Below are 26,287 nucleotides of genomic sequence, written 5' to 3'. Positions count from 1 at the left end.
GTTGATGCTGATGTCGATATTTGAGAATTTAAAAAAAATCTGGTAACAATTTACTGTATTAGCCAATATTGTTTACTTAGTTGCTTGGTGGTCTTGATGTGTATCGTTCGGGGCAGAGGTTCACATCCCTTGTGGAATCTTGTGTTGCCCTATTAGGAATGCACTCACTTAACCTTCAGGTGCCCCAGTCACACTTGGAAAAGGTTTTATGAGACACGCTCAACCCCCCTAGCTTTTCACTCTCTCAGAAACACACACGCATACACACCTACACTCTCTATACTCTCAAACAGATGCACATATAACGTATGTAATAATGGCAGTCCTTAAGTGGACAAAGCCTCAGGCTCTTCCTCTTGATGCGTCCAATGGGATCTGCTGATTGACAGCCACAGTCATCCCTTTGACCAAACATGACATTGTACGTGTGACACACATGTCAATGACAACCTGACGGAGTCCTAATCACCGCTAAAGATTGTGTCAGCGCTCATGGTTGGGGTCAGGGTCAAGGTTTAGTTCACAGGAAATGCATGTCATCATGTCTTATTTATGTTATTGATGTACTTTATGGCTACTCTGGAAAAGCGCACATAGGCGCTATTATCATTTAATTATTCATCAAGGATGTTGTCAAGTCTCCTTGCATATCATTCACCAATTGGAAAAATACTTAGACATGGATTGTGCTCATAACGTCTGGAAATTGTTTTATCTTTTGATTAAGATTATATAGTTTTTGAAACTATATAGAGCCATAATCTAATGATATAAGTTTAATGCTGATTATGCATGACAGACCAGAAAATTGGTTCATCTCATCATTGTTAAATTATGTTTATGTGTGGCACTAAGCAAAACTGCAGACACCCTTGCCAGACCCCAAATACTTTTTTGAATATCATACTGTTTATTCTTTAGTGTCTAACCTACAGGCAAGTGTTAATTCGGTCATGACACAGTACAGAACTGAAGTGCAGTTAATTCATGTTAAGCCATCTGTCTGTCATCACACTTAAAATAACACCGGTTCTCTGAAGGCTGTTCTGTTTTTAGTCTGCAGGAATAAATCACGGTCATATGAAGAATTACTTAAAGGATTTAAAGAAATCAAACATGTACTGTAACTTAAAGCGCCACTATTCATTATTTTGTTTTGGAGTTCCTCTGCCCCTTAGTGGTGAAAAAGGCAATAAATGCAGCTTTAATGGCCCCATAGACAAATGGCATGCTAGGATGCATGGATGGCACTTGTTGTGAAGTCACTGTGCATGGTATAGGACATTTCACATTGCCACATTTTAAATGGGTCTAAAGTTTTTGATTGATTGATTGAGGCAGGAAAAGAAACATACAAATTAAAAACGCAAGTTACCAGCACATCACAGACGTAGTCTACACATGACAAAACAGTAAAATACAATGACTTTTTGAGGCCCAAACTGACATCAGTGTTTCAGTTTTAAATATCTACTAACTATATATATATATAATTTTTTTTTTTCATAAACACACCATATACAATAATTTTGATAACGATCCCTTTTAATTTATTCTGTAAAGAATCGTCACTAAGATATGTACTGAGCGGGACATTTTACATTAAAAAATAAACTTGTCAGTGCTCTCTGAGGGACAAACTATCTAATACTGTAGTGTTTCTTAACTACCTCATACAGATCTTTGTTTTTTTTTGTGCTGCAATTTCATGATACTTATCGACCAACAAAGACATTGAAACCAATATATCTAATAAGCTAAAATCGGCTGATAGAAATGTTGACAAATGTTGAAATGCGTTTATTTCCTATTGCAGAGTTCAATATCAGAAACTAACAGGAACTAAATTTGGACCGGAGCTATTTCCTAGAAATGTAATTCTGACCAAATGGTCTAGATAGATAGATAGATAGATAGATAGATAGATAGATAGATAGATATAATATTAGTTGCATATCTATCAAGCCACTACATAGCACATTAAACACACATCTGGATCCTGAGAGCAGGTCAGTAATTATACACTTAGAAAGTTAATTTCACTTGCAATTTTTAAGTTGGAACAACTTCACAAGATTAAGTAAATACATCTAAATTTTAAGTAAACTTAACAACAGACAAAGTAATCATAACTTTAAGATTAATAGTTATATTTACTTACCTTTTTCAAGGCAATCAGTTTCCTAGATTTTTTTTAAGATCAACTTGTCAGATTTTACAGTGAAAGGGATCCGCATCCTGCAGCAGTGAACCCAATGACCTTGTCTAGTATTTTGGAAAAATTACATGCACTATGAGAGTTTACAGAGAGAGATGGCTCTAGCATTGAGGAGTGGTATATGGAAGTGTATGAACATTTCCATCTCCTCTGTCCTCCTTCATTTTCCTACAACATGATGTTAAACTCGTTCACATGCACCATCTCCTGCAAAGCTCAAATTCTAGTCGTACTCTAGGAGCACATGATATACTCAGATGGGTTACAGGACACAGTATTTTTAAGACCATGGAATGCAGTTCTCTGTTGGCAGGGTGGGGCATCAAACTCTGTTGACATCTCTGGGTAGTCTGTCAGAAAGTGTCACTGGTTGTCAGACACACAGAGATCATATTATCATAACCACGCTGGCTTACAGCGGGTTATTAAATTGTGGTAACTCCCTTGTTAAGTTTGATGTTAGCATGGCGTCGCTGTCTTCTGTAAGACCTCTGGAGCAGTGGGAGTCAGAAGATGAGCCCCAGGGGACGGGAACATGGGATGGCAGGGGGAACAGGCACTGTCAATAATAAGATTAATTATCCATCAGGTCGTCCCAGGGAGGGGGCAGACGGAGACCGCTGTTGCTTGGAATTAGCCGTCAGGTATGGAGGGGGGATCACTGGGGGGATCCCTAAGAGGATGGAGGAGGGGAGGTGCGGTGCAGTGGCCTGTCAGTAGCCCCAGTCAGAGGGCTGTGGATAGAGAGATAGAGAGCATGGAAGTGCAAAGCTCTGAAGTAGCAGACAACTTTACTCAAAGTCTAGTCCACGCCGCTTAGACGAGGCTCAGTCATCTTAGCAATGTGACTAGTTCAACACTCCCAGATCCACTTACATGATGGTACATCTGCCACTTTATGTTGATAAAGCAGCATTTACATTAGTGATTTGTCATGAGTTCTGAGTGGATTCCTCAGTTGGACTAACAGAAGAGGATCAGACCTGTTATAGAAAGGATAAACGAGGAAAAAAATGAACCTTTGATTTTGTTTTGACGGTTTGGTTCACCCAAAATACATTTCGTGGTCTTTAGTCAGATTGTCATGGTTTTATTTGCCCGGATTTTGAGATGTCCGATTTCTACCTCCACCCTTTCACGAAATGATTTAAATTTTGTTTGGAAAAATTACATTTAAAGGATCATTCTGGTTTATAATTAGTAATTAGTTGATTGACGATTGATCGATTAATTAATTGTTTAAGAGCAAAAATGCCACAATTCACTGGTTTCACCTTTTAAATGTAAATATTTGCTCGTTTCCTGATTAATCGAGAAAACAATCAGCAGATTTATCGATAATAAAAATAATCATTAGTTGCAGCCCTGAAAGAAACAATTTGATAGTGATCCGGCTGATCGGAGCAGTGCATCCCATATGTGTGAGCATCACAAACATATTCCTTCATTCCTATTAAACTGGGGTGGAGGCACAAATCTCAGAAACAGATATTTTAAAACCTGAGCCAATACAGCCAAAACTATCTGTATTGATAGTTTCCACTACAGTGAGAAAATATGTTGAATCAACCCTTTAATGCGGCTCTGTGGCTGGAAGGCAAGCTACTTGCAGAGGGAGGGATGTGTGCAGCGTGTGGCAACTAGAGTAGATTATCTGTGGATTCACAGCAGCGAGTCAGCGAGAGATGGATGGACAGCGTGCGAGCTGCATGCGTCTGCAAACGGTGTCTTCACAGCACGGGGCGCCACTTTGCTTGCTCCCCCCACATTGCAAGGCAGGCCACTGTCAAAGGTCTATTAAGGAAAGATTGAGACCCCAGGTGTATATGTGTGAGTAAGTGTGTGTTTGTGATTGTGAGTGTGTGTGTGTGTGTGTGTGTGTTCACATGCTCATTGGTCATGGTCCTATAGTGGAAGATTGAGACCCCATTGCTCCCAGAGCCACTCAACCAAAACAACCTGCAGTGGTTTACAATCAGAGCAACACCGTCCATCCATCCCTGCTGACACGCACACACACACACACACACACTGAGGGATACACACCTACAGTACAGCTCACTATAGATGTCATTAAACAGTAGCCACGGTGGAACAGCTGTGTGACAGCGTCATGGACACGGCGGGTGTCATGATGTTGGGACGAGGGTTTAGAGGCAGATTGAGGTGCAGGTCAGGGATGCTGGGGAGACAGTCTGAGGGGGGTGTACGAGGCTGCAGTGTGGGAATCGTGGCAGCACCTTTGACAAGCCCTATTTGTCATCTGGCAGGACACCCAAATAGCTCTGACTGCAATACGGATGGATTGTGGGAGAAATAGTGACCACAAACCAGGCAACTAATCCTGTACAAACCCCCTCCCCATACTCTCTCTTGCACTCTCTCTCCTTTTTTTCCCCCTAGGTCTCTCTTTCATAACCCAACACACACCTTTTTCACCCACAGAACTAGCGATATGGATGAAATCAGTATCACCATATTATAACTGTATTTTTTAGTTTTGACATAACTATTGGCCTGGGTTCATTAAAGGATAATTCCAGTTTATCAGAACGTGGGTCTTATTTTCATAGTTTTGGCTTTTATTTCTATCAGTTCTTAAAACATTGTACTCATTAGAGTAATTGCTGAGATCACTAAAACAGCATAATAAACACGAGCAGTAAGACGATGAGACAGGCTTTAAACAAGATAACAGTTTAGCCAGATTATATAACATTTTATTTGGAGGTGAAATAGAAAGTGAGTGCGCATGAAATGTTGGTAATAAACCCTCGTTGCACAGGAAACCTGTGAGTGCACAATAACGGCAAAGTACGAGAGGTCAAAGTTGAACCAGGATGACGTCCTGTAAACTGCGATGGATGTTTAAAGCAAAGTTTGGGCAGTAATTTTACCGTTTGCCTACATATGTTCCAGATATGTTTAGTTAACCTGGGCGTTTGTTTAAAACACATCTGATCGTCTGACTGCTCGTGTTTCTTGCCCTGTCAGATTTCTTTTTAGCGATTACGTTGTGTTTCCAGTTCCCAGCAAGTGAACTGGCGAGTAAACTGTTTCCATACCCGATACAATCCATGACCAAACCTTCGAACATGAGACCCAAGTTGTAATAAACACAAAATATACTTTAATTTGTATGACATAAAAATGTTTAAAACAATATCACAATATGATCATATCATGAATAAATGGTTAATACAAGATGAGGTATCCTGTGATAGAAAAATCATGGACAAGGTGAAGGCAAAGAACTTCCACCTTTCCCTCCACCACATCATAAACCATTGTTCAAAGTTTGTTTTTAGTCAGTTTAACTCAAGATGAAGTCAGTTTTAGTTATCATCTGCTAACGGAGCATTAAGCACATGTGTTGTTACTTTGGTTACCTGACAATGATTAAACTGTTAACTGGATCTTTGTTTCTGGTGTCCTGTTACACAGTTTTAATGGATACCTGCCAGCCTATCAGAATGGTAAAACATTGGATTATAACCCTATATATAGAACCTTTATTTCATTACATGTGCAAGGCGCAGTGTGTGTGTCCTAAACATACAGTCAGTATTTTGGCAGCCCCCCAGCTCGCAGTGATTTGTTCAACAGTAAATGTTTGTCTGAGATGAATTCTCCAGCTGATCCAGAGCTGCATCCCGGCTGACAAATGAAAGCAGCGCCTGGGGGGAGGAAAAGTGAGGGGGAGGAGTGGAGCGAGAAGCTGGAATGTGTACAAGTGGAAATCGAATCATTTTATTGTTTGTCACCGTGGTCCTCGTGGTCACGGTTTGTTATTGGACGCTAATTAAAACGGCAACGATTCTGACAATTGGCAATTAAAGACTTGTGAAAGAGGTGATAGGAAATGAGCTCCTCACCGGGTGTATAAACTCATTTGTTATGCCTCTTTCACACCTCTCTTTACTTTTTTACTCATTAGGAAGACAGAGTGCTGTCACTGACCACCACAGTGAATGATTGGTAGAAGAGGAAGCGGTAGTGCAGATAATGACATGCGCAAGGGTTTTTTGGGGGTGGAATAATTTAAATAAATACGGTGAGTAACCGATTCATGTTGCATTAAATCTTGCTTTTCAGGCTGTAGTAGTGGAAGGTTTTTACCTTCATGAAGTACCATGTAGCTTGTGGTAAATTAATTTATAAAAGGCTTTTTAATAATTTTCACAAAGCTTTTCGTGTCTGTGAAAGCTTAGTGATAAGGATATTTCCAGTTTACTACATCTTGGATCTTATTTCTGTCAGTTTGGCCACTATGTCTGTCGTTAATGATAATTCACCAAGTGAATTGCTGAGACCTGGAAACATAAAGAAGTCAGACGGGTCAAGAAACACAAGCAGTCAGACAGGCTGCAATCAAACCCACAGAGGAGCCAAATTCAATCAGGGTAAAGGAAAAGTTGAAGAGATATGTGGATACGTTAGGAGGCCATTAGACCCCATCGTGATTTCAGAATCGTACGGGGGTTGTGACGCCTTGAGCTGCGTAGGAATATTGTTTGCAGAGGTCTTGGCAAATTCTGATTGGTTGAAGTGAAAAGTGTGAATGCCCTCAGTCAGCTAAATTGAGTTGGATTGAACATTCTTTCATCTTAATTTGGAAGAGAAACAAAGGTGAACAGTAAAGTCATTACTCAAACAATCTCTCACAGTTTACAGACTTCCTGTTTCCACTTTGACCTACTGTGCATTGTGTAGTTGTGTGCACAGTTTTCCTCTGCAATGAGGGATTGTTACTGACATTTCAGGTGCGCTCACTTTTGGTTTTACCTCCAAATGGGTATGGGAGGAGTTAGCTAGTTGTAATGTTTCACAGTAAAAGAAAAGAGAAGGCTTTTGAAATTATAACACTCATGCAATTTATTTGGCATGTTCCAAGAGATAACTGACCAATTAATGCAGGGACAGGACTAGAACTTGGAAAGTTGATAAATGGAATGTATTTTTTTATTTCACTGTTTCTTTAAGAGTCGTATTTGACACAAACTTCTACAATTATTCACAATTTTCCTACATCTCTGACCTCAGTAGAGAGGCTCCTGGCCCATGCACTGTAGTCTTTGATCTCGGTAAACTGATGTGAACCGTGACTTAAACGACCCACAATGCAAATTCTATTCTTTGTGCAAGTACGTCAGCCAGCATAGACCATCATAAAACAACATGATGGATAAACAGCCAAATAAATAAATAAATAAAAACACTTAGTCCTCTTTTTTTAATATTCCGATCTCTCCACTCTTCTTCTCCACTCGCCTCTTCTCTGATGGATCTGTAAAATGATATAATGAATGAGACTTAAAGTGAGAAGGAGGGAGGGAGACCAGGCAGGAGGGATGAAGGCAGCGAGGAAAGAGACAGAGGATATGATTTATTAGCCTCATAAAAATTCTGCCTTTGTTATTCCCTCTCATTTTTATATGTGAAGCTTATTAAAGAGCACACCTGCCAGAGTGTTCAGACAAACTTGTGTGTGTGTGTAAGCACAGTTTTATGCTCAAAAATCCATAAAAATATGTGTATATGTGCATTTGTTCACATACAGACTATTGCTTCTGTTTCCGTGTGTGATCAGATTTTCATTTGCAGATTTTCATACTGATCTGTCAACTTCGCTGTCCTCAGATCCTGTCTCTCCCTCCCACCGTAGCCCCGCCTCCCAGCGGGTGTTCAGGACACGCTACAAGATGGTGACCCGCCCGGGCACCAGCACCGCAAACACCCTCTACTACAACCCCACCCTCTCTTGGAGAGCCAAGAGGATCCAATCTGCCAGGTAATCCATGTTAACAACGACACACACGCACACCTCCTGCAGGTCTGGGTTTAATGTGTCTCACTGGCTAATATCCTTCAGTGCTGAACAGCGCCCCGTCTTTTATGTCACCGTCATGTGCAGCATGAGTGGAAGAGGTCGGAAATTTATGGTGCTCATTTTTACACAGTAGATAACCCAGAGAATAAACCATTTACACCACTGTGCTCCTCACATTAATTGACACCAGCAGGGAAAGCTTCTCACCCAGGACAGATACAGAGAGAGGGGAACGGTGGTTGGGTCCATTTCTTAATGTCATTACAACTCCCATATCTTCCCCCCCCCCCCGTCATTCATTTTCACATTCTCACTTGAGATTTAATTCACTAATGACTCTTGATAACATAGTGAATAAAGTATCTGAAACAGAACTGCAACTAATGAATAATTTGATTATTGGTTCATCTCTAAACAAATATACTCTTTAAATTGTCATAAAATAGTGGAATGTCCATCACAATTTCCAAAAGCTCAAAGTGACATCTTCATTTTGTTTTGTCTGACTAATAGTTGAAAATCCAAATAAATTCACTGATGATACAATGATATAAAACAGAAAAAAGCAGCAAATCCCCACATTTGAGAAGCTTGAGCCAGCGAATGTTTAGCCTTTTTGTTTGATAAATGACTGAAATGATTAGATGGTTGCCAAATTTGTTGTCAACATTTTGTTTTCTGTGATCAACTATCGATTAATTGACAAATCATTTCAGCACCTGTCTGTAAATATATAAATCTGTAATCTTAAAATATGACTTACTTCTGAATTAAACAGTATATATATTTAGCACTATAACATACAGAGCTGAGAAGATCTTTTTTGTGTGATTTGGTCGTGGTGGTGAGGTCATCTCTGAGGGCAGAGAGTTAATTATGAGGAGGTCATTATTGGGTGACAGACATGAAGTTAATGCCTTATTCATAGCTTTATCACTATGAAAAAGACACTACAATGACGCTTATTAACCAAGTGGTGTTAAACTTTCCTGCAGTTGTTGCATACTGGGATTGTGAAAGCTCTGAACAGGTTGTTGTGGTTGGTTTTCATGATCTGCTAATGTGTAGAGAATTAACAGGATGCTCTTCCAGGAAACTGACTGTGGAAGGACTGTCTGTCTCTCTGCCACACACACACACACACACACACACACACACCAAACTACACAGGGTTGAAATTGGCATGAATGCACCTCTATTTTAGGTATTGTTATATTGATAAAAGTAAAAACTAATAAGTCATTTCATTATCAATAAAACAGTTTATAATTGTTTTTGAGTAATCGATTCATCGTCTATAAAATGTCAGAAGATTGTGAAAAATGTTTATAGTCGGATTCTACAGTCCAAGGTGACATATTCAAATTGCCTTTTTTGTTCAACCAAAGATATTCAATTTATAACAAATCTCATATTTAAGAAGCTGGAATCATTGAATGTTTTGCGAACTTAAAACATTTCATCAATTATCAAAGTTATGGAAAATGGAAAGTAATGTAAGTATTTTGATATAAAATTTTAATTCTGAAAAATGTAAAATGGGAATCACTGGAAATCCTCCATTTATTGTCCTCTTTGAAGGGTCAGTTCATTGAAATTACAATTGGTGTGGTGTGCGGCCAGTTTATGTTCAAAAGTTTTGAGATCTCCACCTCTGAAACTCGTGTTGCCACCCCAGTACAGTATGCTTCTTAAAGCATTTAAAAATAACACAATAACACTTAAAAAGACTCACAAAATCTGTCATAAATCTCTTCAGAACTTCATTGAATTCACCAAAATTCACAGACTTCACTGTGAACAGATTTTAATGGAACTATGTCTTTGGTAGCAAGTAGTTTGAAAGTAGAGTGAAGATTGTTTACAGGGAGGACTGTGGATTATCCAGAGTAAGGACTTTTAACTTAGAAATCAAAAAGCCGCTTTTCTCTGCTTTTTGTTTTCGGTCAGACTGTGATCTTCATCAAGACCAGTTAGCTAAACTGCCACTTATGTTTCATATTGCACACATGCACTGGTGTAAGAGCCTGAAAACCCGTTGCCCCTTCTATTTATCGAATCGAGAATTAATATATACAACTCCTAATCAAATCGTGGCGCCTAAAAATCCAAATTATTAAAATCGAATCGTGAGATTCCCAAAGATTCCCAGCACTATTCTGAGCACCACAAGCAAGATTCCATGCAATCCAATGAAATTGGAGTGTCATCAAAAATCTCAGTGGCAGATATTACAAAACCTGAGCATATAATAATGAAACTATCTGCAGTGTTGAGTGTAAAAATGTCTTTTTTTAAGTTTGGGGGAAGTTTTCTTTTGGTTGGATATGTTTGGGTAGCTCTTTATAATGAAAGCATTTTTGTGCTTATGTGCATTTGTGTTTTGTGTGTGTGTGTGTGTGTTGGTGAACAGGGGTTAATTTGTGTAATCCAGATTTGGTGAGACAGAGGGGCCTGGACTGTGGCTTGACTCAGCCTCTGGTGACTTATTACTATTCATTTAGCTGCTGCAGTAAATATTGATTCATCAAGGGATTTTCAATTTGAGCCCTGTGACATCTTGTGAAATATCACCAAGTGTGTAGAAGTGAGGAAAGAGATAGGGAGGGAGGGGGACAGGTCGGGTCCCCAGGGATAGTGGATCACACACACCCCCCATCCGCCCATGCACTCCTTTCTCATGCTTATCTATCTGTTTAACTCCAAAGACCCTCCACTTTTATCAGTTTAAAGCTATTGAGTGGAGCATGAGCTCATATTCTCTGCTCTTAAATACTGAGTGCTGCTCTTCATCTTTGGCCTATCAGACCCACTGATCCCTGTCCTCATCTGTTCTCTGCTCTTATCTCTGTGCCTGCTCATAGCTGAACCCCTCACTCAGGGCAATGCATCTAAAAAGAAAAATCCTAGGCCCAGCTTTGCAAGGTGGCTCAGAGTTTCCCAATGTCTTCAAGACAGGTAGCCTGTATGGAGTCTAAATGACATTGTTATAATGTTTAAAGTAGGACTCTAAGGTAAATATCATTTTTTAAAGTTCAGTAGAAATCAAGCTGTTCTTTTAAGATGATCAGAGACAACTCAGATGCTCTGGGGGGCATTTTTATGCTTTAATTTCTTCATTCAGTCAACTTTTATTTAGACAGGGTGGTTCATTAAGAAATGAAAACTCTCTTTTGCATGGACACCCTCACAGGGCCAGAAAATCAGAGATAAGGCTGGGAGATATGGCTTCAGTCAATATCATGATATTGATAACAATATTTTCTATATCTATATATTAAATGTATGCAAGATTACATTTAAAATAGGCTAATTGGTGTCTAACTCAATGAACTGTTCCACTGTTAGGCCTTACATCAGAGGACATTCTGTCCTCATGTAAAACATAAACCTCAATAACAAATTTGAATGCGTTTTTAACTGAACATCATTAATTTGGGCAAAAGTTGTAAAATGATAACACTATATGATCATATCATCAGGATACAATTCCACTAAAAGTCAAAATATGATAATACTAAATTATACTTCTAGACCTAGGCAGAGATAATACTTATTACAGACCTGATTACAAGCATGATTAAGAAGCGTGTGCTTGTGATTTTCACTAAGCATGTTTTTCCTATGCTATAGAATATATAAGAAAGAGATGCTGTTGCTATGTTTTGTTTTTGTTTGGTCTATTTAGTAGTTGCAAAACAGTTTTTAATAGCAGGTGAACTACTTGGAGTACGAACCCAAAACTCCTCTTCCACTACAGCTCAACCTCAGTGCACAGAGCCCTAATATTCTCTACTTTGAGATTTACACCAGCCTGTTGTCAGTATCTGATTAGGAAAGGCAACTTTGTTTGTACAGTGCCTTTCGAACACAGATGCAATTCAAACTACAAGAAAATGCACTAGAACAACATTTAAAATTTTAAAGACGATCAAATCAATCTGACACTGAAGAGGATGATAAAATCAGTTGTACATTTTCACACCGCACTTAGCAACTTCACTGTCTAAATCCTCGCAACCATCTAGTCCCAGGCCCACAGGAAGAGAGGTTCCCCCTACCCAGCATGCCGTGCTCTTACCTGTTTTCAGCCATAACAAGCGTGGCGGGTGATTTAGTGCTGGGCGGCAATTTGAAGGGGCTGGGGAATCGGCTGCAGTATTTCAACCCCCGCCACCAGAAAATAGATATAATCTCAACATTAACTCCATTAATAGTAGCAGGAGTTGAATTAAGAAAGCCGTAAAGCATGCACACTGGAGGATAAATTACAGCCCAACCCTCCCTTCATCTCTCTCACACCCTCCTATTTTTCTCACCGCTGTCCCTTCTTTAATTTTCTATATCCAATGCGATTGTTCTGTTGCTGTTCTTTCTTTTTGTTTTCTCGCTTTATATTTTATCAATTTTATGTCAAAATATATATAAATATAAATATACATTTTTAAAAAATCATCTAATTATTATCCTAATTTCTTGGGTTCAACTTGTATCTATCTTTTTCTAACTTATTTCTGGCATAAATGTTAAAGCCTCTAATACTGCGGGACCCAAATAAGTAAGAACTATTTTTGAGTATATACATCTACACACACATAGACCCACGCACACACTCAGTCCAGGCGCTCATCTGCTTTAGTGCTTCAGTATCGATCAGTACAGGATGTAAGAGACTGGGCAATAAAGTGAAGCAGCGCTCCCTCTTCTTCACTCTCCTCCTTTTCCCGCATTCACTCCCCCATTCATCGCATTTTATACCCCAATTCATTCATTTACTCATTACTTATCACATTAGTCATCTGCCCGTCACCTACAGTTGTGTGTTATGATCCTCTTCTGCTGCACACAAATACTCTCTGGGATGCTTCTTTATGTTATTTTCTACGCTAAAAGAGGATTTTGTTCATTACAGGCGGCCCCCTTTAAGTTGGATTTGATGGGATTGTGATGCGTAATGGCACTGCTTTGGTTTCCTTTAAGTGCCTAAGGAAGAGCAGCAGTCCTTACTGTTGGAATTAGCCAGATGACTGTTTTTGCTGTGCTCTGTTTCAAGGGTAACTGTTTCCCAATATGAGCTTACTAATGCTTGGGTTGCAGACAAATAGACAAGGGCAGCATTATTCTGAGCAGTCGCGCGACCCTCCAAATTCTTCCCTGTCACTAAAACAAAAGTCGGATCATTCATCAACGGCGCCGGTAGTGCTGAATCGCGCTCTCCTTTATCTGTTCATCGCATGGTCAGAGCAGTGCACGCACACACATCTGCCTATGTATACACACACAGACACACACGCATACGCATGCAGACTAGTCACAGGGGAGTTTGTGCATGCCCTTGCCCCCTCCTTCATTTCTTCTTTTTCTCAACATATTTCTACCTTTCTTTTTGGGGAGTTAGTGTTCTTTTACTGTGACCTCTAGTCATTGTGTTGATGCTTTACAACACAACTAAATGAATGTAAAGTACAGAAATTATACTTTAGGGCTGAAACAATTGGTGAATTAGTCGACTGACAAATTTGATTTATTTTTAAAGTCATTCATCAAGCAAAAATGCCAAACATTCTCTGGTTCCAGCTTCTCTAATGTGAGGATTTTCTTATTTTCTTTCTGTATCATTGTAATTTGAATATCTTTGGTCAGACAAAATATGATATTTTAAGGCTTTTGGTTTGGCTTTTCTGTTTGTCCTGTTAAAAAATTAAGAAATACAGAAAGTTTTTAGACAGTGACACATTTTTTGCAGCTCTGCACTCCAGACTATGAGGTTAAAGTGCTGACATTCAGCTGTTATACGAAGATGTTAACATCCATATTGAGTGAAGACTGTATGTAATGTCATTACCCTTCTGCTCTGTTTAAAACTGGTGGGACTGGTGTATTAAAAGGGCCTAGAATGTTCACCCAATATGGGATGGGAACACCCTCAAACACCCTTTAAGCTGAAAGTCGACTCATAAATGTTCTTTTATTTAATTTTCTCTGGAGTACAGAGCCAAAACAATAGAATATGTTTAGACTGCCCTGTCCATTTTCATTGGCTTCACTCTAAATTTCACTTTATATACTTTGCTGTACAGCCCATTTTCACAATTAATCTTTTTTGGTGGGAGAACTCCACAACAACCTGAAAGGCAAGCACCTCTGAAATGTTATCATTATTTGTTAATGCTAACATGTTCAGTGTATTCTCTCTCCTTTTTGCTCTGGTTTGGTCTCCATCAACTCTTGAGAACAATATCTGTCTCTTTAGCTGCTAGATGTTCCACTTTCTTCACCAGCTAGTTTTTAATTTTGTCTGTTTTCCCATGCTCTGATTTTGAAAAGCAAAAATGATAAGCACACTGAGTCTGAACCGTACAGTAAATGTACCTTGAAACCAAAACACAGAGCTAAAAGAGGCTAAATAGATAATAGAAAGATGATTTCACATGGGTTTGTCACTATGCGTGACCCATTTTCCATTATGTGTTGTCTTTTTCATCCATTGTTAAAGAAAATATTGATTAGTGCAGCTGTAGATAGTTCAGCAGTTTGTATGATGTGTGTGGATGTGTCCCTTAGGCCTTGTAGCAGAAAGGAAGGCAGTGGTGTACAGTAGCAATGCAATGTTCAACGTTGAAAGGGCTTCCCCCGAAACAACGTGGTTGTCCAGCAGGGGAGGATTTGTGTATCAGATGGGCCTGGAGGGTCTCTGATAACAGATATCCCTGCATCACTGGGAACAGGCCAAGGAGAGTTTGGAGACACAGGAGAAAAACACCTACTCCTTTTTAAAGGATGTTATTACTTTTTTCTTGGTTTGGTTCTTATGTTGCTTACATTGTTTACATTAATGGTGTTCGGCCTGAGAGTGAAACTCTTTCACATTATGTACTGTATGTACAGTCGCACTGAAGTCTGAGAACTTAATTTATGCACAAATGAGGCTTGGAGCACACATTGACCGAAAATACATAAAAACACAGTTGTAGCAATTCTGTGCTTATTTCTGCATGTTAACAGTGCTTTGACACTGGCAGCTTAAAAAATTGGTAATATGAACTTCCTTTTCGAACCTAGGTGTTCCAACTTTACCAGGTGGTCTAACGTGTCTACATGACATGATGACATCATTAGTGACATTCTTGCGATAAAATACCTCACTGATGTCTTGGTTAGATTAGATTTTTTTAGTTTAGATTAAACTTTTATTGAGTACAAGTACTGCGACAAATAGAATAGACAGTAAGGGGTAGTTAAGAATACATAAAGATATATATGGTATGAACAGTGTGAAATGAATACGCGAGCAGAGAATAACACATTTATTTGTTGCCCCTTGTTGTGTCTTTTACTTGCTTATGACAAAAACTTGCCAAACGATGAGGCGTTACGATGGCCTAGTCGTCTAAGAGGCATACAGGCTCGAACATGCTTCTGTCTGCACATAAATGAACACGCATGGGTGTTGTTTAGAGACTTTCACATGGCCGTTTTCTTTTATATATGTTCAAATCCAACATGGAGTTGGATTAACCAATCAACTTGTTTGATGTGCAGGGCTGCACAATACATTGTTGAGATTTGGGAAGTGTTTGTGTTGGCTCCTCTGCGAGCCTCTGCGACTCACTGTTACCTATAAAACTCTTCTTTGTGTAGATCTGACGATGCATCAGAGATGTTGACTTGTACCTTTGCAGAGGTATAATCATCACAACCATCAATAATCATGGCAAAAATTGAAACAGTAGTAAACACAAATGTGTGAGCCTATCAGCAAGACAATCACTCTGAGGTTTGGACACCAACATAAGAACCCAGTGAGAAAACATCCTACCAGACTGGGTGTTACACCCCCGGTCACCCCCCTGACTGCAGCCCTGTGTCAGGGTTAACTGCCGTCTGTGTTAACTGTTCATGTCATATCCCCATTAACCTCCATTGTGGCTCCCCAGGCCGCCCAGTCCTTGTTTAAGCCTCCCTGGGTGGCAGTCAGCGCTCCAACATTAGCCTCCATTACAGCTCCCCTGGCTGCAGTTGCCCTGTGTAGGGCAGCCACTGATCTTGTATCAGTGAAACTGAGTGTCTGTGCTGCTGAGTTATGGCGTGCAGTCAGGTAGACCGTGTACATGAACGCAGCTGATGGTTGATATTTGCTCCGTATTTTTCTTATTTGCAGCAGTGCAGCAGCTCACCGCCGGCTGCAGCGTGTTTAGCGTCCGTGTCAGTTGTTTTGTGCGTGGCGTGCATTTGGGGTAACCCTCTCTTTTCTCTGTAATGGGAGGCATGAACTCTCGCTCTAAACCCATTTCCAGCCCATCTGAAATACGGCAGCAAATTACCTCCAGCAGCACCCTGCACACCAGCCCCAATCCGCCCCAAATAGAAGTGACAGGACAGCGCAATTTATCGCCATAACCCCTGCACCTCCCCACCACCACCCAGCAGCCCCATACACACTGCAGGCTCGCACATACAGCCGCTGCACACAAACACAAGTCTACTGAGTGACTTCTGAATGGTGAGCATGTGTGTGTAGAGGCCTGTGATTGTGTGTACTGTATCAGGAGTGTGTTGTGATACAGTGTGTGTGTGTGTGTGTGGTCTCTACGCTCCAGTGTAGGGGCCAACCTCGCTGCCCTGGCCCTCTGCCCTGCCTATTATCTCATTGATTTCCTCCTCTCCTCTTTTCAATTCTCTCCATTTCCACACTGCCGTCCTTTCCATTAGAGGAGCAATTTAACAGAGTGCTGTGACATGGGAGGTAGGCAGGGAGGAGGGGAGACTAGGGGATGGGAAACATAAAGTGAGGAGGGGAGATATAGTGGAAGAGCTTGAGGGAAGACAGGCAAAAGAGGGATGGAACTGAGGGAGAGATGAGCAGATAATATTCTAGCTCAAAGAATGGCATGACTGAAAATTTAGCGCAGTTTGTAAACTGAGCCTAACGGATAAATTATAATCATTCTAAATTGTAATAAAACAGAATTGTCCTTTTAAGTGCATATAGTTCAAGATGTTTCAAGATGTTCAAGATGTTTCCTTATCGCTTCATCTATTTGTCTCTATCTAGTTTTCTTTTTCTGTCCCTCTTCCTCTTAGGAGTTTCCTTCAGAGCCGTCTGCGAGCTCCCCACGACAGACACCCGTCATCCACTCAGCACTGGAGAGGAAGCAACATGTGCTGGATTCGTGGCTCCCTGTACCGGGTGTCAGCCAATAAGCTGTCCCGCACCGTGGCGTCCAACATGTCGATCAATCCAACAGGTACTCTGACAACATACTGTGGTAATTCACAGCTAAGGTGTGGAAATTTAAAATTGAAGTACTTATCAAAAGACAAATTTCTTGATGAGTTTGCGCAGCAAGTTTGTACAGAGCCCCCAAAAGGTCACGGTGGGAATTTTGTTTCTGAAATGATTTTGCCTTATCTTGCAATACGTTTGCATTCCCCTCTAATCCATACAGAAAGGCTTAGCTATATTATGATGTAGTAGTGGTCGCTGCGATTGTGGCTGTAGTTGGTATTGTTACGCTATGACACATTAGTTCATAGTGGTGTAACTCCAACTACATGCAGGGGTTGTATGTGTGCAGTGAATTGACGTGGTTGTGCTGGCTGAGCTTGGTATTGAAGCTACTGTATTCCTGAACTCCTGTGGTGTATTGGTAACACATCGGCCATATCTGATAGAAGCACCGCAGGTTCAAATCCTGTGTGGCTTAAAGGGACAGTTCACCCCAAAATCAAAAATACATATTTTTTCTCTCACCTGTAGAGCTGTTTATCCATCTAAATTGTTTTAGTGTGAGCTGCCGAGTTTTGTCGATATCGGCCGTAGAGATGTTTGCATTTTTTGAATATAATGGAACTATATGGCACTCGGCTTGTGGCGCTCAAAGTGCAGCAATGTCTCTTCCAGAAATCATGACCCGGTTACTCAAGATAATCCACAAACCTTGTTGTGGGTGGATTCAAATTCCTGCATGATTTTTGATTTTGGGTGAACTGTCCCTTTAACGATGCTTTCTTGGATAATGTTAATAGGAGCAGTTAAGCGTAGCCACAGTACAGCTACCGTAGCCATGTCCATAGCATCATACATACAACCACAAATGCAGCCATAGTCCGAGCAATAACCAGAACTACAGTCACAGTTTCAACCAGCACAGCCAGGCAGAGCAGCAGCTGTGCTCACAACCAGTGGCTGTATACTGTCATAGCTCAGCCTTTTAAAAGGAGCAATGAGCAATAAATGCAAAATGTAACGTGTCACATCCTCTCTCCTTTCTGGAGTGTATTATAACTGGACTGGTCCAACACACTAACTGTACCTATGGTACAGGGGAAATGCAAAAAATTGTGAATTAAAATTGTGAGGTAACGCAAACTTTTATTGCGAGGGAATGCAAACATAGTTCAGAAAAAAATTCCCACTCTGGCTCCGTAAGTTAGAATTTTTTAAATATGTTTTGGTTCAGTGTATTGAAGTGTTAGTATCCATAATGACTTTGAATTTGAATCTGGCAATATACAGTATGTGCATCAATTTAAATTGTTGTTGGTAAAAGCACAGTGGGAGGTGCACACACATACATTGCAAGTTTGTACATCCAAGACTGCGGTTGGGTATCATGTGAAATGTTTTTATAGTATTGCCAATATGATACCCGGTACGATACCAAAATGTGTTCTTTTTTCAATATGTTTGAGAAATAAAAACATGTTTTTCTAAAAAATCATTATTTCATTTAACAAGACACATAACTTCTTAAATGTTTTCTACACACAAGCAGTTGTACAAGAACTTTGCCAAGATAAAACACAGTCTAAATCAGGAACTTACAAGAAATAAGAAACTGACCAGTCATTTAAACTAGCATTTGATACTTAATAGTGTTCTATATTCAGTGCTACGGACACATTTCAGTCAGTTCCAAAAATGTACTGAGGTTCGATACCCAGCCCTATTCAGGACATGGATTGCGAGTAAAGGGCAGTAAGTCTGTGTGCACCCCGAGGTGATAAAGGAGTGTTTATTCATGTTTGTGGCTGCAGCTCTGTCCACATGCTCTCTAATAGACTTACAGGAGCTGGCTGGATTTGCCATCTGAAATAATAAAGTTGTCATCTGTCAGAGCAGCGAGGGGGAAGGTCTGGAGAACTGGATGGTGCAGATTAAAGCCCGGATCTGCCTCTACCTCCTTCACACTTCTTTCTTATACACATTCTGTAACAACTACACCTGCAGGTGAAATTGAAGAGCTCCATTCGTTAAACTCGTGACCGGCATCCCAACACACACATTCCTGCTTCCTCCAGAAACACGCCTCAGGTGTCTTCCCAGCAGGAGTTGTGATTTCACATCTTTCCCCAGCAAGCTTCACATTTGTTCTTGGTCTGAAGCCACCGGCCTGTAATTCTGCTCTGCTTAAATCACATCAGAGCGCACACTCGATGAGAGCCTCAGCAGCCAAAAAAGTTTCAAAATTAGAGGTCTGAATAAGATCAACTGCCATCTGTTACCCCAACCTCCCTGCCTCCTTGTCCTCTTCTCCACTCCTCTCATGGCCTCCAACAACCCTCCATACACACACACACACACACACACACACACACACACAGCTTTCCCTCCAGTGTTTGTGGAGTGCATTGGGTACATAGTGTTTATGATGTTCTCAGACAGAGCTGGACGTCACGTTTGGCTTTGGCACCAATGTGTCAAACCACTACAGTATAAATAACCAGGCACATATCAGGTTGTTATTGCATCTGGCTGCACAAACACACACTCAGTTTCAGTTCTGTCATATCTGAGTTATAAAAGTATTAATGTTCTATTTTAGATAAGACTTACATAAAATAACACCATCAGGACATGCAAGATGAATTTGAAAGTTACAATACATTTGAAAAAATTGTGAATAAATCAAAGTAAAGACAAAAAAAACGACCTCCACTCTCCTTTCAAATATGTATCCATGTCTTCATCACCATGTAAAACTGATTGCTTGTAATATTGTGGTAACATTTCACAGCATAAGTCAGTTAGGAGGAGTTAAATCATTGTAGGACTTGCACAAATTGCTCCTGGACATTGTATCTTATTGGTACTGGTAACATAGGCAAAGTGTAAGAGTGAAAAACATTAACAGCTGCAGATCAGTGTTAGTTAAGCCTTATAAATGCTTGATTACACTTCAAATACTTCATATACTTTATACATCAATCTCCTCTGCACACACACATTTGCAGTCTGCGGTGTGTTCGGTGGACCTCATTGAATCTGGACATTTACATGAGGTAGCAGGGACTGCAGCTATTGGAGAGAAAGGTTTCTTATTTTGTAAAAAAGAATACATCTCCCTGCATCTGTGGGACAAAAACAACAAACCCAGGGCGCAATTAGTGAATTAGGAGTTCATCTCTCCATGATTTCTGTTGAATTATTGTGGAGATTGTTTGCTAGATTAAACTGAACACAGTATGCCTTTTAAATGTCATTTAAATTGCTCATGCGTCCCTTTTCTCCACATTTAGGAAGGTCTTTCAGCAGCACCCAGGTCTCATCAATGTTTCCTGCTTTCAACCGACCCTCCAGTACTCGTCATTTAGCCAGGTAATCTTTTCACGCCACCGACCTGTTTCATCTCTTATCATCCTGCTAGCACATCTTCATACAACTGCACCATCATGAAATCAAATCCAGCCAAGAATTTGCATTTGATCCTCCTCTCTCTTTCCCCCAATATTAACTGCCTTTCATCACTGTCAGCTGAGGGCTGCAAAGCCAGGAGTAATCGTTTAAAATTAAAATGAGCATATGGTGGATACATTTAACCGAAGCTCCCCACAGAAATGAGAGTTGAAACTCTAATCCTGGCATGATTTGTCCTCTTTAGTTACTACAAGCTGCTTATTATTGATTTGTGGATACCTGTGGTTTGTCTGTGTTTTCTGAAACAAGCCGTGCGGTCCAGCGGAGCCTTGCCATAATCAGACACGCTCGTCAGAAGAAGCAGCAGAAGCAGTACTGCATGTACTACAACCGCTTCGGGAAGTGTAACCGTGGCACCAGCTGTCCTTACATCCATGACCCAGACAAGGTTGCAGTCTGCACCAGGTAACATAAAGACAGAAGAACCCATTTTGTCACATGTGAAGACTCAAGCCGGTGAACAACACAGGGTGGGGAGATAAGTGTTCTGATCCTTGGTCCTCAGTAAAGATGGATAATCTTCCGTTACCACTGCACCCAGTGTACAACCAAGAGAGTTGTGAGTTATTTCGGGCATCAGGGATTCAGAAAGTAAGTCTTGTTCATTTTCTAATGCTCAGTGTTAGGCAACATTTGGAGCACTTCAGGGCTTGTATGGACATCATCAAAGAGAGGAGCTGAAGTGTCGCCTGGTTTGCTGGGGATCTTTGTTGCATGACATTCCGCATCTCTCTCTGCCCTAATGTCCCATCACCTCTCAACTAATAAAGGCATAGAAATTAACAAAACATCCAATCATCAAACTTAATATTCTGTTGTGTGAGATGTAAACGTCAAGTCAAAGCTACTAGATTAAACTTGATACATTTGGGAAAAAAATATATTCAGCAGTTCAAATCAATTCACTTTCAGATTATGAATCCATTGTGTATAAATTCAGCAGCTATGACAGTGTTTTGTTTCCAGTTGCAACAACAAAATGTCCGAATAGGGTAAAGCTCTGATCAGTGCCTCTAGTGGGCTCATGGGTGTAGTAGTGTTTAGAGCCATTAACCAATTTTGTTTCTAAAAAAATCATGTTTTTTATGAAGACCATAACATAAACGTACAGTTACATTATACATACGACTCCTGTGTTTCTCTGTTAAGGTACTCCTCCCACTTTCCAGCTCTGTTAACTTCTGCGTTCTCAGGCTTGTCTCCGTTGTCTATGTGCAGGTTTCTGCGAGGGACGTGCAAGCAGGCAGATGGGACCTGTCCATTCTCCCATAAGGTGGCTAAGGAGAAGGTAACAGACCCATACACGGCCTAGATTTCGGACAACATAGTGTTTTATGGTTTTTCAGTGCAAAGGCCAGGGTTGGGCTCAGTGGGTGAGTATAAGATGACACACTATTGGGTACAGTCATCGTGGATCGTATTTGCGTTCTTGGCACGGCTCCTGTTTCCATGACACAGGAAGGAGTGAGGAAGACTTGACCTGACCGGGGGGGTACTGGGAGGGGCTTACGGGTAAACGAGCAGCCTAAAGGTTAGAACTTGTGACTGAGGGTCACCTGTTCAATCTACAGACCGGCAGGATGAATCTGGTTGTGTCATGCTTTCTCCTCCCTCATCACCTCCTTCCTTGTGAATATGTGTAACTGTGTGAGTGTTCATCTCTGAAAAAACTAAACAAAAAGTAATACTTTATTATGATTGATTGATTTTTTTGTGAGTTTAGCACAGGTGTCTAACTCTGGTTTGCACATACAGCAACATGGAACACAACCTTCACCTCAGACCACGATTACACACCTTATCCTGCTTGGGAGCAACAGCAGCTCAGTCAATCTAGGACTAGGGGATATGGCTGAAATAATTATCATGATATTTAGTCAATGGACAGAAAATTTGTCAACAACAATTTTGCTAATTGATTAAATGTTAATCAATTCTCATATTATTATATGATTAATCAATAAGCTGACTGTAGATAATACTTATTTTATACTTTAAAACAAATATTTTTATTGATTTAATCTGACAATTATTTTCTTTGGAGCTCTAAAAATATGAATCACAATGTGAGATATGTATTCAAAATGATATCTAAAATCATCTAATTGTGAGTCAGTTCAATGAACCGTATTCCTGTTGTGCATTCAATCTGACAAAACTGTTCACATGTGCAAATCAAAAACTTTACCTGCTCATTTTGTTGGTTTTAATCACACTTTTATTGAAATCATAATTTTAACTTATTATTTTTTTCAACAGCCCAAACTCAACTCCAGCAAACTGAAGACTGAATAGGGCTGGACCGTAAACCCAGTTTATTGAATTATAGACAGTATGAATCTCTGAATTTACCTAAATATTACAATTTTTAATAAATGTCTATAATCAACCAATCACATTTAAACACAAGTTCAGCCAACAACCCAGTACCTTTAACTGGCTTTCCTCTAATTAAACCGGACAAATATATCAATAGTAAGTCAACAGGAAACAGGAATTACATGCACTGGTATAAAACATATTTAAAAAATAAATAAATAAATAAAACAACAACATATTGTTATCAAGGTTAATCTGATCATTTTCCTTGATACAGATATTAGATCATTGTCACTCCGCCTCCTCAAAGACTTTTTTAGATTCAAGAAAATTGTTCCTTCATGTAGCTTAAAAAAAAATGGACCTCCAAATTCAAATTGATAATTTGGACGTATTTGTTAACCAGTTTTGTTGTTTTAACTCGTATCACATTGTGTCACCTGGTAGCTGTATCCACATTTGGCCAAAGCCTCCTGCTGATCTCGGGGGGGGGGTGCGTGTGTGTGTGTGTTTTAGTAAGTAGTCTTGCCCGTCTAGGGGAAAGTATAGCCACTCAAAAAGGGAGAGCTGGGGTTTTTTTTGTTTTTTTTTTCTTGAGACAAACAACCCTGGAACAGGTGCCCTGCCTCGCCCTCCAAACACACACACACACACACACACACACACACAATGCCCTGCACCTGTGTTGGTTGTCATAGTGCTGCCTGTAAGTGCTGAGAGCCCAGCTGTCTGTTTGTAATGCCACCTCTCTAACAGCCCCCCCCTCCCTCACCCCAAAACCTTTGGCCCATCCCTCCACAGGATATTGCCACTCCTATTTCATGTGGACCCCTTGAACAGGACTTTATGGGGGTCTTGGGGAGAAGTGGGGTTGATTTGAGGGGGGTGCAGGGTTATGTACCCAGCAGTCCTCCGAACCTAATCCAGGCGCTAGTGTGGATAGGCGAGCCCCAATCCTGAGTCCTGCACCCCACCCTCCTGTCCCCCCGCTACCACAAATGCCTCGAAACCAGACACCCCTGAGCCTACTCCCTTGGCATTACACCCCCACACCCAGGGACGCCACCCCACCTCTTCCCGCTCTCTCCACCACTGGCCCAATCTGTGCACACATCCAGAGCACATAAACACATCATGAGAGCTGGACGAGCTGCAGCCTGGATAAATATTTCTGTAGCAGTTAATTAGCTAGAACTGATCCCATCCCAACAAGGAGGAGTCCCTCTCACACTCCGCCTCCCCCGACCTCCCCCCCGTCTTTCTCCACTGTACCCCCTTAGAGATATATTTAGACCGGCCTCCACCAGGCTCGCCCACGTGCACCAGACAGTGGATCTCTCTGCACATACACACCCCACACACACATGTGTCAAGACACACATTCACTCTCACTCTGCCGCTATCAACTGTTATTAAGGTCATTTAGCTGCTCAGTGTGACAGATTGCTTGGCACATGGGAATTGTCTGAACTGTACATGACAGTGGTGTGGTTTGAGAACCGCATGTCTGTTTACAAATTTATATAATCTCATGTTATCTCATTCCCTCATCACCCTGCTCTCTCCGTGTTGTTGTTTTCTTTATTTATATTTGTTTCTTTTTTTATTGTACAATTTACGGGGAGATAATCTTGGTGGAGAACAAAAAAATTATAGAAAATAAGATTTGCAGGGGAAACAAAACAGCAACAATGTTTTAACGCATTGATGTCATCTTCTCCATGACATAAATCATCTTAAACCTCTTTCTTTCTTTTTTTTTACATGCCCAATATTTTGAGGCTGCAGTTTTTCTGTTATCAGAAGCAAAACTTTAATAAATTCCTCAACATATTGTCTCATATGTTTTCAGGAAAAATGCCAAGGATCAAAAGTGTTTGATTCAGTCAGAGTCAGATTGATACCCAAAATCAATTAAATCTCTTTTTGGACATTTTGCCATTAATCTAGGAGTTTTGGGCAGTCCCAGAGTATATGACGAAAGTCTGCCCCCCCAGCTTCAACCTCTCCAACACAACTCAGATGAATCATTATATTTTGATATATCAAAAGGAGATTATTTTCAAATTCCCCTATATTCCTGTTAGTCTATGTTCTGATGTTTTCATTTAGTAGAATTTGTTCATTTTTGATAGAATACCTCTTCTTACCCTGTCTTTGTCAAGTACTATGAACAATTTCTCCGGTTCAGATGGCTGACACATATTTTTGTCTGACTCTCTCTCTAGATGCCGGTGTGTTCCTACTTCCTGAAGGGAATCTGCAACAACAGCGACTGTCCCTACAGTCATGTCTATGTGTCCCGCAAAGCTGAAGTGTGTGAGGACTTTGTCAAAGGCTACTGTCCTGAGGGAGAGAAGGTACCACACAAACACACCAAAGACATTCATTCTGAGGCAGTGCTTCAATGTGTCTCTGTGTGTCAGAGACTCCTTATGACTATTCTGTATGAGCACTCTTTTATTCAGCCAAAGCAAACAACATGAAGACAAGAACAAGCAGAAAGCGTCCAGTTCCCCCCACCCATGCCCTGCCCCCTCATGACCAGAGCAAAAACCCACAATGAAACCAACAAAACAACTAAATTACAATAAAGCTCAACAAGAACAAAGAGAGATAGAAGAGAAACAAATAAACCAATACTTAAATAACACTCCCTTAAGTTTGAAGGTTACTGGAATATAGGTGAAAAATTAAGGCGTTGCTTGAATGTGAATTTCCATTCAAATTGATTTGAATTAGTCCAAATTAACAAAGAACTTTCAGTTGCGCAGATTTTTTTTTTATTTTTAATTTTTATTTTTTAACATTACATCATCTGTTCCTGTTTCATTCCCAGTCTTGGCTAATGGCTGCATTGTCCCCACTCCTCTAGTACACAGCAAATCAACAAGACCACAGTGTAGAATGAAGCATAATATAAAGCATACAATATTAAGTGAATTATTTGGATTTTCTGAATCTGCAGATTATTCCACTTGATTCCTCACCTGAAGAGATGGTGTCTCCATTTCTTTTTTAATATTTTCTCTGAATGGCAGTGACAGTGGCTTGCAGAGATCTGGATATTGTTAAACCTAAAAAGATACATTTCTCTTCATCAACTGTGTTAGCTATACAGATAACGATACAGGTAAGATACAGATAAAGTACAGTAGCCTGGATATGCCAGTGATGGGAGTGAATCAGAAAAATTACTGTTTTTGTGGAGTGTTGACCA

The 26,287-nt window shown here is 40.3% G+C and overlaps 1 protein-coding gene across 1 annotated transcript in view; it reads left to right on the top strand.

The window, feature by feature from the left end:
• Positions 1–26,287, top strand: part of zc3h3 (zinc finger CCCH-type containing 3) — a 60,956-nt gene that overhangs the window by 24,175 nt on the left and 10,494 nt on the right. The window contains exons 4-9 of the mRNA XM_044199350.1: positions 7,859–8,009; positions 17,133–17,296; positions 20,571–20,649; positions 20,998–21,153; positions 21,967–22,036; positions 25,296–25,427. Coding sequence (XP_044055285.1) covers positions 7,859–8,009; positions 17,133–17,296; positions 20,571–20,649; positions 20,998–21,153; positions 21,967–22,036; positions 25,296–25,427 — 752 coding nt within the window. The remainder of the gene's footprint in view (positions 1–7,858; positions 8,010–17,132; positions 17,297–20,570; positions 20,650–20,997; positions 21,154–21,966; positions 22,037–25,295; positions 25,428–26,287) is intronic.

This window comes from Siniperca chuatsi, linkage group LG6 (assembly GCF_020085105.1).
Source record: "Siniperca chuatsi isolate FFG_IHB_CAS linkage group LG6, ASM2008510v1, whole genome shotgun sequence".
In the NCBI taxonomy this organism is placed as follows: Eukaryota; Metazoa; Chordata; class Actinopteri; order Centrarchiformes; family Sinipercidae; genus Siniperca; species Siniperca chuatsi.
Note: the sequence above shows the minus strand (reverse complement) of the source record. Positions and strands in the feature narration are given on the sequence as shown.